The sequence below is a fragment of the Sardina pilchardus genome, chromosome 9 (assembly GCF_963854185.1).
Source record: "Sardina pilchardus chromosome 9, fSarPil1.1, whole genome shotgun sequence".
NCBI lineage: Eukaryota > Metazoa > Chordata > Actinopteri > Clupeiformes > Clupeidae > Sardina > Sardina pilchardus.
The window spans coordinates 11733784-11748783 of NC_085002.1; the positions used below are offsets into that span (position 1 = coordinate 11733784).

General features: G+C 49.6%; 1 protein-coding gene across 1 annotated transcript in view; it reads left to right on the forward strand.

The window, feature by feature from the left end:
* LOC134092174 (contactin-4) overlaps positions 1–15000 on the forward strand; it is a 30023-nt gene that overhangs the window by 8195 nt on the left and 6828 nt on the right. Inside the window, exons 5-18 of the mRNA XM_062544963.1 lie at positions 868–1071; positions 2090–2192; positions 2915–3099; positions 3855–3997; positions 4312–4441; positions 4642–4792; positions 7617–7744; positions 8759–8931; positions 10748–10865; positions 11382–11540; positions 11941–12090; positions 13222–13292; positions 14333–14567; positions 14734–14849. Coding sequence (XP_062400947.1) covers positions 868–1071; positions 2090–2192; positions 2915–3099; positions 3855–3997; positions 4312–4441; positions 4642–4792; positions 7617–7744; positions 8759–8931; positions 10748–10865; positions 11382–11540; positions 11941–12090; positions 13222–13292; positions 14333–14567; positions 14734–14849 — 2066 coding nt within the window. The remainder of the gene's footprint in view (positions 1–867; positions 1072–2089; positions 2193–2914; positions 3100–3854; positions 3998–4311; positions 4442–4641; positions 4793–7616; positions 7745–8758; positions 8932–10747; positions 10866–11381; positions 11541–11940; positions 12091–13221; positions 13293–14332; positions 14568–14733; positions 14850–15000) is intronic.

The window sequence follows — 15000 nt, forward strand, 5'->3', positions numbered from 1 at the left end:
CTTCGCCGGAGCCTGTGTTCCTCGTAAAAAGGGCTCCGGCGCGCGAGCGCGGGAAAAAAAAGCCCCAGTGCGCTGTAGGCAAGGAAACACAAAGGCACAGATAGGGCAAAGAAAGCAACCGGAAACCTCAAAGGCAATGACACGAGCACGCACCATTAATCACTGAAGTGGGGGAAAATAAATGAGCGCTTTTTTACAATTATACCTAACCTGGGAACATGCAGCGCAGCGTGCACACACACACACACACACACACAAACACACACACACACACACGCGCGCGCGCGCAGCGTGCGCAGGATGGAGTTTAAATAAGGGCCTTGGCGTGGGGAGCGCGGCGGCATACTGCGCGGGGACGTTCGGTGGCGTCGGATGAATCATGGCAATCTGTTTCCGCGGGGTCTCTGCGGACAGGCTTGGCACCTTTGCCAGGGCTTTGTGTTCTTGCCTTGTACTTTCACCTTGTGCTGAAGCAGATTTCACCTGCCTTTGTTATGCACGGTATGTTCTGACTAGGCCAGCTGGGTTATTGTGTAGGTTCTATACGCTGTACATCTGATTTAATGAAAAATATGCAAACCTGAGGGTGAACATAATACCTTTTTTTCCAAGATCTTTCAAACTGCTGACTCTAAATTACTCCAAATTGTTGGATCATTTGGATAACAAAGACAAATGTGCCAGTTTTGTGTGTTTATCCATCACTGAGTGTGTGATGATTTGGATGATCTGATGATGTGTTTGTGTGTGTGTGTGTGTGTGTGTGTGTGTGTGTGTGTGTGTGTGTGTGTGTGTGTGTGTGTGTGTGTGTGTGTGTGTGTACGTGTGTGTGTGTGTGTGTGTGTGTGTGTGTGTGTGTGTGTCCAGAGATCAAATACTCGTGGATCTTTAACGGGCAGCCGGGGTTTCTGGTGCGGGACAAGCGGCGCTTCGTGTCCCAGCGGACGGGCAACCTCTACATCGCCAAGGTGGCGGCGTCGGATGTGGGCAACTACACGTGCGTGGTGCGCAACGTGATGACCAACGCCACCGTCTACAGCTCCCCCTCGCCCGTGGTCCTGCGCTCGGACGGTGAGTCCACGCCCGGAACCGGACGGCGGTCCTCCCGTAACCCCGGGGGGAGGAACTTGACGTAGTCGTAGGGAACCGGTGCTGCTGCAGCAGTGGCAGGCAGGAGGTGGAAGGAACGGAGAGAGGGAGAGAGGGAGGGAGGGAGGGAGAGAGTGAGCGATGAAGGGAGGGAGTGGGGGAGCGGGGGTTTTAAGACAGCAGGGAGGCATGGAGTGTGACGCCGTTTGTTTAGCCCCGGCTCTGTGACACCGAGCGTGTGTGTGCTCATCGCCTCTCAGCTGCACCAGCGAGCTCTGTAGGATAGAGGCACACACACACACACACACAGAGAGAGGCATACACACACACACACACACACACACACACACACATACACACTCACACATAGATACAGATAGACAGACACACACCCCCCACACACACACACACTGTGAAGACAAAGTGAAGATGCACACATATGGTAGATAAGCACTGGCATATACACACAGGCATTTACGAACACAAACATGTGGCAACAATAAAATCCCTAAACTCACACATACATACAATCACACACCCTGATACAGTACATCAAATAAATGCCCACACGCATGAGATAGATTCACTGAGCACACACAAGCACACACAAACTCTGTGCATTCGCACATAAAGAAACTAACAAACACATATGGTCACACAAGCGTAGCCACATTTGCATATGCAAGCTCACGCAAGGCACCAGAAGGCCGATAAGACGGCACCAGCGTTTGTTTAATGTTCCTTGTCCGTTAGCACACGGACGTTATGTACATGCAGTAGTATGTAGATGGCTCTGTGTACAAACAGCAGCAGTACCCAGTGGAGCTGGTCATTAGTGTCCTCGTGAGCGCCCCAGGAATGGAGATATTTAGAAATCCAGCGGTCAGGCCATTTGGCAGATTGCAGTCGAGATGCCGGTCATTCTCTGCTCGTTTTTTTTGTTTGTTTGTTTATCTCTGCCGCTGTTTGTCCATTTATTTGTTTGTTCTGGCCACCGCAGCTGTGATGGGGGAGTATGAGCCAAAGATTGAAGTCCAGTTTGGAGAAACCATCCACGTCGCCAAGGGATCCTCGGTCAAGCTGGAATGTTTCGCCTTAGGAAAGTAAGCATCGCTTTTTTTTCCTGTGTGTTTTCCCGCGCGAAAGACCTTGGGGCCTTGGGTAGAAAAGAGCGGGGCTGCTCGACTCTGCATGAGATTATCACACTCGCACCCGGCAATGCAGTCTATCAGCACGGGTCTATTTGTGGAAAATGCGACTGCTCCCCGTCTGCGCCAGAGACACGGTGGTGAAAATGTGTAAACATTAGCCGCTTAAATAATGGATGGCGCTGTATGACAGCCATGTTAAGCAGTCCTGGGCGCTTTGAAGGAGCACGGAGAATTATTCATGGTATTATGATGATGTCAGAGGCCTAGGTGAAAGACCGTGACTCCTCTGCGTATGAGCCCAGAGTACTGACTGACTTGCAAACATGGCAGGCATGCACTGAGCACCTTTATCTACAGTGGAACTGACAGGCATGGTTTGTTCCATTGAGTTTAAAGCTGAAAGCTAGACATGGCTCATTGCATACGTTTGATTCTCAACCTACACTTAAAGCTAACGGGGGTGAACTGCCACGAGAGTCGCAATGCTTTAAATTCAATTAGCCCTTTATTGATGTCCTTGATTGTATTGATTTCGGTTGTTTTTTTGTTTTTTTTTTGTTCTATTGTGTGTTGCAAATGTGGCGTAAAAACAATGGCGCCCGCACAGCTGGTGAGCAGCGGTGCGCTTTGCGGCGTGACCATGGCGTGACATTGGCTGATTGTCTCACCCCCAGTCCAGTGCCTTCCATCTCGTGGCGGAGAGCAGACGGGAGCCCGCTGCCCGGCAAGATCAAGATCAACCACTCCAACGGGGTCCTGGAGATCCCCTACTTCCGTCCGGAGGACGCCGGCCTGTACGAGTGCATCGCCGAGAACGCCAGAGGACGGAACGTCGCCAGAGGACAGCTCGTTTTCGACAGTACGTTAAGATTACAGCTTTGTACAAACGCCGGGGTGATAATTGTGTTAAGCAAAACACATTTACTTTACATTGCCTGAGAGAATGGAACGAGAGGAGGTAGATGTCTGATGTTTAATTAAAAGCAAAAATATATGCAATCAATAAAAGTAATATGGCATATGTTTTATGTTGATTTCTTTGTTGCACAGATAGCTGTCAAAATCACAGTTGGGGGGAGCAATAAGTATAGTTTTAATTAAATGAGTGCTGAAGGAATATCCTGGAAATAGCAGGAAGCAGTCAGCTGTAGCTCCTGGATGGATTTATTGTATTCCAGTTTAGCAAGTCTAATTAAAATAACGAGACCACAAATCATAGTCTGCATTTTGCCAGAACTAAATCAGGGTATTATAAAGACAAGATAATCTGGAATTAATTTGTACCAATTAACCTTCCAGTGATGTGCTTTTGAAGAGGTTAGACTGTTGCTTTCTAGTTGGAAAGCTATCAGTAAAAAGTCTGCCTCAAGAGTTGGGAGGGGGGGGCACCCTCTAAAGATGCCTCCGAACAGACTGAGTTACTAATGACATTTGAGTACACAGCAGCAGCAGCAGCAGCAACTCAAAACAGGTGCTGCCATTTTGGTTGCATGTTATTTTTCTGATGAGAATGAATGTAAACCGGGCTGGTTTCCCTCCTCCCTTTTTTGTTTGTTTGTTTGTTTTCCTGTTGTTGGCTGACCTTCTAACAAAAGTCGTTTTGACGTCTGACAGATGTTGAGCATCTGCACTGGGCACAGACTCTGAGGGACGCGCACATGGCCATCGAGGCCAGCCTGCAGTGGGAGTGTCGGGCAAATGGCAAGCCCAGGCCCTCGTACAAATGGCTCCGAAACGGAGAGCTCGTCACGACCGGGGTGAGGCCGCACTGCCAAGCACCTGAAGTCTTGTGGACCCATAAACCCTGTCCACAGCTGTCTGACTCACTGAGCCTTGCCTACAGGAAACATAAAAGACCAATAACCTTTTTTATTCTATTTCATTATAAAACAAATTGACTGAAGTGCTTATTTGATTGAACATGACCTAAAGGAAGTATACAATTCCAATGACTAATTAAATCATTAAAAAGTTGCAATTCAAAATACAGACATGAATACAAACTAAATACACAGTTGCTGTTTTGGCTGTGCCATTGTTTGAACTATTGATATTATTGTTGTGTTACTAGGACAGGGTACGAGTGGAGGAGGGCAGGTTATTCATCACCAACATTAACGTGATGGACGCAGGGATGTACCAGTGCGCAGCGATCAACCAGCATGGGGTCATTTATGCCAGCGCCGAGCTCAAAGTAGTGGGTAAGCAAAAATAGCAACCAAAAGTATCAACAACAACAACAGCAACAAGCACAGCGTGAGTGAGTAAGCAGGGGTGAGGGATGTGTGTGTGTGTGTGTGTGTGTGTGTGTGTGTGCTGTGCAGGGACGGGCAAGGGGCAGTAATCCAATGTGAAGTGATTGAGTGTGAGTTGCCGGGGGGGGCGGGATTTGTTTTGGCAGCGTCGCCACCAGACTTTTCCAGGAATCCGGTGAAGAAGTCCACGCTGATCCAGCAGGGCGGGGAGGCCATCATGGAGTGTCGGCCGCACGCCTCCCCCCGAGCCTCCTACTCCTGGCGCAGGGGCGGCGACTTCCTGAAGAACACCAAGCGGTAAGCACCACCTCGCTCGCCGCCGAACGCTTCAACCGCCCCGATAGCCATCGTCTCGTACAGGAGGATTTCTTAGCTCTTAGCTGTATTCCCATTGACGTAAAAAACGTAACTAGCTTTGGCTCGGATCACGTCGATCACTCTGTGCTCTGTGCCCTGTGATGATGACCATGGCCAGAGACGTTCTGCCTGACCTTATTGGCAAGGTCAGAGTGAAGCCGTTGCGAAGCTGAACACCGAGCGCCAAAGCACCAGCTCTCCCTGCCTTGTAGTTCACTAGCCAGGCCCCCCCCTGACTCGACTAGCAATTCATCAGCAGTGCTCAACCTTGCCTTGAGCAGTCGAGGTGGAGCAGAATCTCCTGATTATGAGCTTGTTAGTTACAGGTGATCGCCGCAGTGCATGAGGCATGAGGGGGGAATAAAGGACCCTGGCAGGCCGGGGGTGGACAGAGCAGGTAGGCCTGGAAGCGCGACCACACGGGCCCATGCGCATACGGGCATCCCTGCTGGAGTGGAACTGCCTTACACATCATGATTAACTCACGGGGATAGCAGATCGAGCTGAAAAAGTGGCACCATGCAGATGTGCAGGGAGGTGATGAAGGGAGGAATGGTGAGAGAGGAGGAGGGGAAGAGGGGAACGTGTGATAGGAGGGGTGTCAGGGTGGAGGTGTAAATCTTCGCTGTCCACCCCCTGGGATGTTTGGCTCGGAATCTTTTATTTTTAATTTGGAGTGTCAGCAGTGCTGGTGGTGTTGGGGAGACGGGTGGTGTTGGAGGGAGGTGGGGGCCGGGGGACCAGCCAGCCAACAGCCAAGGCAACTGCAGCTGCTCTGCCTTCGTATGGCCTCCAGCTTTAGGTATGGGGGGGCAGCTTAAAGGGAAGGAGGGGGGGCTTTGGTCTCTGATCAATACACGCTGCCACATCTCCGCGGCCTTTCCGTAATTCACTGGACCTTCCCCAACACGCACGGAGGAGCATTGATTAGTTATCATATTCCATGGGCCGGTCACGGCCAGAAGGAGACTAGACAAAAGACTGAGAGAAAGAAAGAAAGAGAGATAGAGAGATAGAGCGATAGGGAGAGAGAGAGAGTGATAGAGAGAGAGAGAGCAGAAAGTGATTACACAGCCACACTGTGCTTTGATGAGAATACAAAAAACGTGGGGCATGAAACAGGGCTGGACGACCGCTTGCGTTGGGTTCCGCTCCTTTCTGTAAAGCAGACAGTGGTGTACTTTTTTATCACTACTATTTGTTTTGCAGCTCATTACCCTGTGGGTCATGTTCTCAGTGCCCCTCCATCACTCAGCGCTTGATATTTTTGTCAATAAATCAGCGGAAAAGAGAAACGTGGCGTGCGCGAGACATGCTTCGGCGACGCCCGGGCGGCGGTAGCGGGCGGCGGGCTTCGTCCGCGGCGGCTGCGGTGAATACATATTAATGTTTAAGAGCCGCAGAGAAATTGTTTGATTTCTCGGCGAGCGGCTCTCGCGCCGAGCGCGGCGGCTGTTTGATTTTCACAGCCAGAAGGTCACGGCAGCTGCGAGGGCGCTGGATCATTTATATACGGGGCTCGTGTTTGCGTCCCGGCTCATCGTCTCAGGTTCCGCCTCTCCTCATCGCCGGGCGGCCGGCTAGACGCTCCAGAAAGAAAATGGAACGGCGAATACGTTCCATATTTTTTTATTATTATTATCTTTTTTTTAAAAAATATATCTGCATGCATACTGCGCGTTGATCTGAACGTTGCGTGAAGGTCTGCGGAGAAGTGAATAAGTAAATGTCGCTCTGGTTGATGGTGCATTTTTTCATGGTTGGATTGAATCAGTGTCCTCTGTGCCTTCTGTATTACCATCATATGCTTTCTGCCAGCATCCCACTAAAGATCCCCATGATAGACTCCCAATACGCACTGTCGTTCATGGGGGTGCAGCCTACCCATAGTCATACCCCTCTTTATTGCCTTGTGGAAATGGCATTTAGGGTGGCGATAGCATCTCGCACATGTCTTATAATGATAAGGACGGTGGTAAAGATTCAATCCTCCGTGAATGCTCTCTCTCTCCCTAGTGGAGTATCTTCCAATCTCCTCCTCCTGTCCTTGTTAGCCTGCAGGTCCCCCGAGACTGTTTTTTATACTGGTATAATACATATTTATTCCTTTGTGCTCTTCATAGCATGACAACTCTTCAGCCGCACAACTCTCTTTTTTTCTTCAATTAGGATAATTGCGCTACATTTGTCATTGTCTATACCCTCTCTCCCTTTCTCTCTCTCTCTCTCTCTCTCTCTCTCTCTCTCTCTCTCTCTCTCTCTCTCTCTCTGCCTCTCTCTCTCTGTCTCTGTGAAATGCAACCAATGTAATTTGGTGAAGTTATGTTATTCATTTTAGATAACAGTAACACAGTCACAGGAGTCAGAGCCTCACACACACACACACACACACACACACACACACACACACACACACACACACACACACACACGCATACACACACACACACACACACACACACACACACACACACACACACACACACACACACAACATACACATACACACACACACACACACACACACACACACACACACACACACACACACACACACACACACACACACACACACACACACACACACACACACACACGCACACACTTTTAAACAGTTGAAAAAAGTCTGTTTTCCTGCCTTGACAGAGAGACTAATCCTGCAGCGCTCTGGCATGGCTCACTGATGCTTAGACGAGTCCGATAACAGACCCCCCCCCTCCTCCCTCCTCCCTCCTCCCTCCTCCCTCCCCCCCTTCCTTATCAGGCGCACCATCCTGGAGGACGGGACTCTCCGCATCGCCAATGTTAGCAAATCCGATGGAGGCCGATACACCTGCGTCGCTCGCAACCCTTTTGGAACCGCCAGCAGCACTGGCATGCTGGTAGTGAAAGGTACGAACGCGCGCCGCGCGCCAACTCTTAACGTTGTCACGGGAACGGGAATGAGGGAGGGATGGAGGGAAGGAAGGAAGGAAAGAGAACGTGAAGGGAAGGTAAAAAAATATATAAAAACAACGGAAAATACTAACCCAAGCATGAAATTGATAATGAAATATATAGTTGTTTTATGTTCCTGTGGGTTTGACAGAGGCATAACTCATCCAGGGTTTTGTCAGCTGTGAGTTATTGGTCATAGTGATGGCGGTGGTGGCAGTGGTGGTGGTGGTGGTGGTGGTGGTGGTGGTGATGGAGGTGGTTGGGTGGAGGGAGGAATTCCTTGGCATCTGTGGTGCTCAGAGGAGAAATGTTCTCTTCCCTTCCCAGGAAGTCATACATCGCGAGCTTAATTAAAAATGTGCTGTTGTTGCAGTTTCCTGATTTTTGCTGGTTTAATATTGGATGCTTATACATATGCATTTTTGTCTCCATCTCCTTCGCTGGCATAGTGGTTCCATTAGCCTGAATTATTCAGTTACGAGACTATATCAATAAAGTATGTTTTTTATGGTTTTTTTGGACCCTCCACAAAATGTGTTAATTAAATCAGAGTAATTTAAGGCCATTTCTAAGTAATCACGTTGGAGTGGTGCAGGCTGTGAGTGAGGAAGAGACAGCATTGCAGAGCAGAGGTCGCGTTACCAGATTTATAATGTCATCTTCTTTGTGCTCCTGAGGGGGAGCCGTATTGATTCATGGAGATCGCTTTCATCATTATTATTTTTGGCTGTATAGAATGGCAATAAGTGAATCAACACATTTTACCCTTCCGCCAGATTTGACTGAATAACCCTCCATTTGACATGCCCCCCCCCCCCCCATCCTCCGTATTTGTTTATTTATATACTGTATGTATACATTTTTATTTTCATATTGATATTTATTCCGTAATTGACTGAATAGCACTCTATTTGACGTGCTTTTGATGTGTTTTCTGATGTGCTTTTGTTCCTCTCTGGTGATTGGCAGAGCCCACCAGGATCACGGCTCCGCCCCTGAGCATGGACGCCACGGTGGGGGAGAGCATCGTGTTCCCCTGCGTCATCTCCACCGACTCCACGCTGGAGCCCACCTTCAAGTGGTTCTTCAACGGCAAGCTCCTCGATTTCACCAGGCAGGATCACTTTGAGATGATCGGCGGGGTGTGTCTCGATGCTCCCCTCTCACTCTCCCACTGTGTGTGTGTGTGTGTGTACAGTATGTGCTTGTATGTGTGTGTGTTTATGTGCTTGTACAGTATGTGTGTGTGTGTGTGTGTGTATTAAATATGAGAGCTCTGCTGTGGTGAGGTGCTGGGTGGTGGAGAAAGAGAGACAGGCATTTGTGTGTGTGTGTGTGTGTGTGGTGTGTGAATGCACGCATGTGTCTTTATGTACGTCTCTGTGTGTGTGTGTGTGTGTTTGTGTGTGTGTGTGTGTGTGTTTAATACAAGAGCTCTGCTGCGGTGAGGTGCTGGATGGTTGAGAAAGAGAGAGACAGAAATGTGTGTGTGGTGTGTGTGTGTGTTGGGAGGCTGTTGCAGCGGCAGGTAACAGCGATTTCTTTTGAGAAAGAGAAAAGCTGCTACTCCGGGAAAAAAAGCCCCCTCCAACAAACTTTATTGCTGAAAACAGTGCAGTCCCCAGGCATGAGCGCGAGGTCAGAGAGATAACGGTTCAAAGGCACCGGCCTCCCTCAGGGATCCTCTTCAGACCTGACCAAAATCCTTGGGGGGCCGCAACATTGTCTGCTACGTATTGTTTGCCACATTCTCATTGTGTGAGCAATCTCTCCCCCTCCCTCCCTCCATCCCTCCCTTCCTCCCTCCTTCCCTCTCTCTCTCTCTTTCTCCCTCCATCCCTCTCTTTCTCTCTCTCTCTCCCCCTCTGTGTTGCTCTCCTCTGTTGCAGTCTAAATGACACTCTGCAGTTTTACTCAGGGCCTGGACCCTAAGGGGGCCCGAAGAGTGAGCTACCTGCTTGCAAAGCAAACAGAAGAATCACCAGTCGCCTTGATGATGATTTACCCCCAGTAGTCCGTTGGCCACACAATGAGACACTGCAACTATTTGCAGGGGACTGACATTTCATTTTGCCTCAGCCTCTCTCTCTCTCTTTCTCTCTTTCTTTCTCTCTCTCTCTCTCTCTCTCTCTCTCTCTCTCTCTGCATTCTGGAAAGCATGTTTTTTTTTGTTATATTCTGGTTTCAGAATATGGAGGTGGCAAAACAACTTTGCTCACCTTTCCCTCTTCCACAGGTGTGTAAGGTTGACATCTCATTAGCAAGCCGAGAGAAGAGGAGCTAGAGGGAGAGAGAGAGAGAGAGAGAGAGAGAGAGAGAGAGAGAGAGGAAGGGAGAGAGAGAGAGGTGGAGGAGGAAGCATTACCTTTGCTACAAGCAGATAAGCCATTTCCAGGCTGGTTCAGCTTGGCTGTTTTTGATTGACACGTCTCCTGTTTTTTTTGTTTGTTTGTTTGTTTTTTCGCTCGGGGTGGAGGAATACTCTAAATGGCCGCAGGGGTATATTGTTACCTTTACCTCAGGGAGAGAGGTGATTTACTTCACAACAAACAAGTCATCTCCATCAGCACAGGACAGGGAGAGAAGAGAGGGCAAGCAATTAGGTGCATGTGTGATCTGGGTTTCAACATGCCACCTACGGATTGTATCACAGGTATTTATAGTCAAGAGCACTGGCACATATGCAGCCACATAGTCCTCTGCACAGGTAGAACGCTTAGCTGAGAACGTATTCAGAAAGTAAAAGTCCTGCCATGTTCTACCCACGCTCTTAACACAGGGGGATTGGCACTAATTAGCTAACCTACCTGGCTAATTATGATGATCTGTGCTAATTAGCGTGAGCTTTAGTGAACGGTTGACACAAATATGTGCTAGGTCTCGCTGAAGCCAATGTTTCTCCAACACTGCATACATGTCTGCGTCTGTGTAAAACCGCACGTCTGTTCTGTTCCACAGGGCTCTGCAGGTGACCTGATGATCAGAAATATTCAGCTCAAGCACTCGGGAAAATATGTCTGCATGGTGCACACGTTGGTGGACAGCGTGTCGGCCGCGGCTGACCTACTTGTGCGAGGTACGGACTTCCACTCCGATGTGCCGGTACTTGGTATTCCGCCCTCGCCGCAGACTTCATCAAACAGTGTGTGAGGGAGCGTGGGGGGGAGGTGGGGTGGGTGTGGGTGTGTGTGGGGGGGGGGAAGGTATGGAAGAGCGCAGTACAATGCCAGTCCATTTCGTTATTTGACCCAGAAAATCAAGCTCCTTCTGCCCACTTCTCTTTTCTTTTTTTGGAAAAAAAAGTATCTGAAATCGATCCATTAGCGGTGCTCCTCACGTTCCTCCGGAACGCCTTTTGTGTTCTCCTTCATCAGCTGAAAGATCTGCGGCTGGCCTCATGAATATTGAGACCTCTGTCCTTTTGTGTTGGGGCGGGGGTGTGGGGGGTGCGGGGTGCGTTTGCCTGGCTTGCTTTTGTGTGCTCCGTCCAACCTTGTCACCTGCCCTTTTCTGTCTGTCCACTTCAAGTCTTTGAGACCGCTTCTGTCCTCCCCCCTGTCCCTCTCTCTCTCCCCCTCTCTCCTCTTATCAGGGTCCCCTGGCGCTCCCGAGGGCGTGGTCGTGGGTGAGATCACCGACACGACTGCCCAGCTCTCCTGGGTCCCGGGGTCTGACCACCACAGTCCCATCACCAGCTACATTGTCCAGGCAAGGAATCCTTTCTCCATAGGTTGGCAGGCAGTCAAAACAGGTACAATACCTCTGATTCAAAAGCACCTTTTTCTTTTAACTTCAACCTCTTATGCGCAACTATCGGAACAGTATTTAAAAATGAAAAGAAAGAAAGCCTTTTGAAGGACTCTCCTTAGCACCATGAATCATGCTATTGCCTGATATCACCTCATATGGGAGGGCATTGTCATCCGCACAGAATGCTTTGGATTGTGGCTGCATATCACTTTCTAATTATCTTCTTTTATCCTTGAAGTCTGTAATGAGAGATTGGCTGAGAGTAACCCGAGTGTGTGCGCGATAATAATAATACGCCATCTCTGGAACGTGTGCTGAATTTCCGATGGCCTTGTCACTGTACGTCTGGGGCGTTGATGTGTGTGTTTACTCTTCTCATTCCGACACGTTTTTAATCCTAGTGCCAGCGACCGTGCCCGGGCAGATGCTACATGCCACCGTGGTGGCCCTGAACCCCTTTGTGGATTACGAATTCCGAGTGGTGGCTGTCAACAGCGTGGGCGTGGGCGAGCCCAGTGCGCCGTCCAGGCAAATCCGCACCAAAGCGGCAGGTAACCGTCCGTGTGTGTGGCGTTCTTTTTTTATGCTCCCCTGTTTTCCAAGCGCGCTTGATACATCATTCACACCGCATGAATGTCACTTACACCTCTAATTATATTAGATTGCATTTAATTCTCCTCGTGATGGATTTCGCTCGTTCGAAAAATCCGGCTTTGACGTCAATCACTCTCGCCGCTTGTTTTTGCAGTCTGGTTCTGATTGGCAACTAATTTACGAACAATTAAGAAGTAATCAAGATGCAAACAGGAAGGCATCATCTCTAAAATGACAGGTGACAGGAGACAATGGCCCTACCTCTCTGAATCATGGAGAAGGTGTTGTCAAATTCACATAATGCATGCGCGGAGATTAAACGTCCTAATGCATCTCTGCATTTGCCTGGGCGCAATGATAGATTTGGGGGAGGTGTCGGAGTAGTTCCTCGGTACTCTGGAATGCAGCACGGAATCAGTATGCAGACATGCCTGCTGTGATAAATTCATGTATGCGTCGACGGGAAGTGTGTGAAATACCCACGCCATAAGGCACTGGTTTGGAAAGTGTCTATTTTAGGCAGGCTTAGAGAGAGTGCATCTGCCTTGATCACTGACTCACAAGAGTGAGAGAGTGGCTTTGGCTCTATTTAAAAGTGTGTGTGTGTGTGTGTGTGTGTGTGAGCGAGTGTGCGTGTGTGTATGTGTGCAGGCGCACGCGTGCGTGCGTGCGTGCGTGCGTGCGTGTGCGTGTGCGTGTGCGTGCGTGCGTGCGTGCGTGCGTGCGTGCGTGCGTGTGTGCGTGCGTGCGTGCGTGCGTGCGTGTGTGCCCTGTCCATAGACAGACAGGAAGCTTTTGCAGTCCCATCCATGTCAGAGCCCAGACACAGGCTAAACAGAGCACAAATGAGCCTGACACTCATTCAAAAGACGCGGAGACAGAGGGGAAAAAAGCTCAACTAATTCCGCTGTCTGATGGCGGCTTGTCTGAAAGTGTTTGTTGATGCCTTCCCAAGCCTGCGGGCTTCCTTTCAGGCATAAAGCGTGCTGACTGCCCTCCCCCTGGTGCCAGGCCTCTGAAAGTGGACACCATTTTCACACTGTGCCCGCTGTCTTTGTCTCTGTCTTTGTGTCTCCGCCACCACCCAGCGCCAGAGATCGCCCCAGCCAGCGTGAGTGGTGGAGGTGGCAACCGTGGAGAACTGGTAATAGGATGGGAGGTAAGTGGATCTCTCATCTCTCTCTCTCTCTTTCTTTCTCTCTCTCTCTCTCTCTCTCTCTCTCTCTCTCTCTCTCTCTCTCTCTCTTTCTTTCTTTCTCTTCTCTCTCTCTCTCTCTCTCTCTCTCTCTCTCTCCCTTTCTTTCTTTCTCTCTCTCTCTCTCTCTCTCACACACTCTCTATTTCTCTCTCTCTCTCTCTCTCTTTCTCTCTCTCTCACACACTCTCTATTTCTCTATCTCTCTATCTCTCTCTCTCTCTCTCTCTCTTTCTCTATCTCTCCCTCTCCATATTGACACTTCTGAAAGCGTCTTCATCTCAGGCCGTCGGTCATGGGCTATTTGTGTGGCTGCACAGCTGTCTCCGACGTTTGAATTGAGTTTTGACAGGATCCCTCTGTGGTCTCCGAGTGTTTTTTTTTTTTTTCATTTAAACGAGTTTTTAATTAAACGGCGAGGCTGTCGTCTCCGTTTTGCGCCTGAGCAAAACCACTCCCCTGGTATGCGAGTCGAAATGAAGACGCATTAATTTTGCAAGATGTGATATGTGCGGGTGTGAGAAATTATTTCAAGCTTTTCAAGGATTTCTTTTTTTTTTTTCCCCTCCAGTGCAATGCAGTCTATTTGCACTGGATTTCCTTGTCTACATGTCATTTCTCTTTAAGAGTTTGGGTGAAGGGCATTTCATTTCAGATGCGTGCACTTAATCTAACACCGAGCACTGCGGAGATTAGTCGGACGGCTGACTGACAGTCCAACGCTTTACGCTCTCAAACGTTATTTACTTTAAATCCAGGTCCATATGGAAAGCCAAGCTCAGTGGTCTTCACATCCACTTGTCAGATTCATGTTCCACACGGTGCACCCGGATGACACCCGCATGAAAGAGTGGCAGCCCTGAGTCTTTTGACCGAGGCCTCATAAACAGATAAAGACCTTTCGCGGTTTAGCATATTTTTGCCTTTGATCATGTGTGTGTGTGTGTGTGTGTGTGTGTGTGTGTGTGTGTGATCATGTTCTCGCCTCGTCTCGTCTCGCGCAGCCCGTCCCGGAGGAGCACCAGAACGGAGAGGGATTTGGCTACGTCGTGGCTTTCCGACCCGTCGGCACGACGACCTGGAAGCAGGCGGTGATGGCGTCCTCCGAGGCCTCCAAGTACACGTTCAAGAACGACAGCCTGCCGCCGCTGGCCCGGTACGAGGTGCGCGTGGGAGTGTACAACGGCGTGGGTGAGGGCCCGTTTAGCGACGTGGCCATCGTCTACTCGGCGGAGGAGGGTGAGTCAGCGGCGCTCCGCGGAAAACACAGAATTCCCTTTTAGACGGGGCGCCGCATGAGCTTCCGTTAAAAAAAAAAAGAAAAGGAAACAGACGAGGCTTCTCGAACGCCTTCATCTGAGAATCCGAAAAAGCCTCCTCATCCTCTTCCATCCTCTTTTTTCAGAGCCCTCGATTGCCCCCTCGAAGGTGTGGGCGCGTACCCTGTCTGCCTCGGAAATCCAGGTTTACTGGGAGCCCATCGCGGAGACGGAGAGCAACGGGAAGATCTTCGGTTACGAGGTAATAACAGAAAAAACGGATAAAATAGCTCCAAGGTTCGGGCGAAGAAAGGAGATAAAAGTTTGTATTACCTTGCTTGAATATTTGTATTCATAAAAAAAGGGGGAGAGTGAAGGTTGAGAAGAAAAGGAGAAAAGCGCGGATGGCAAGT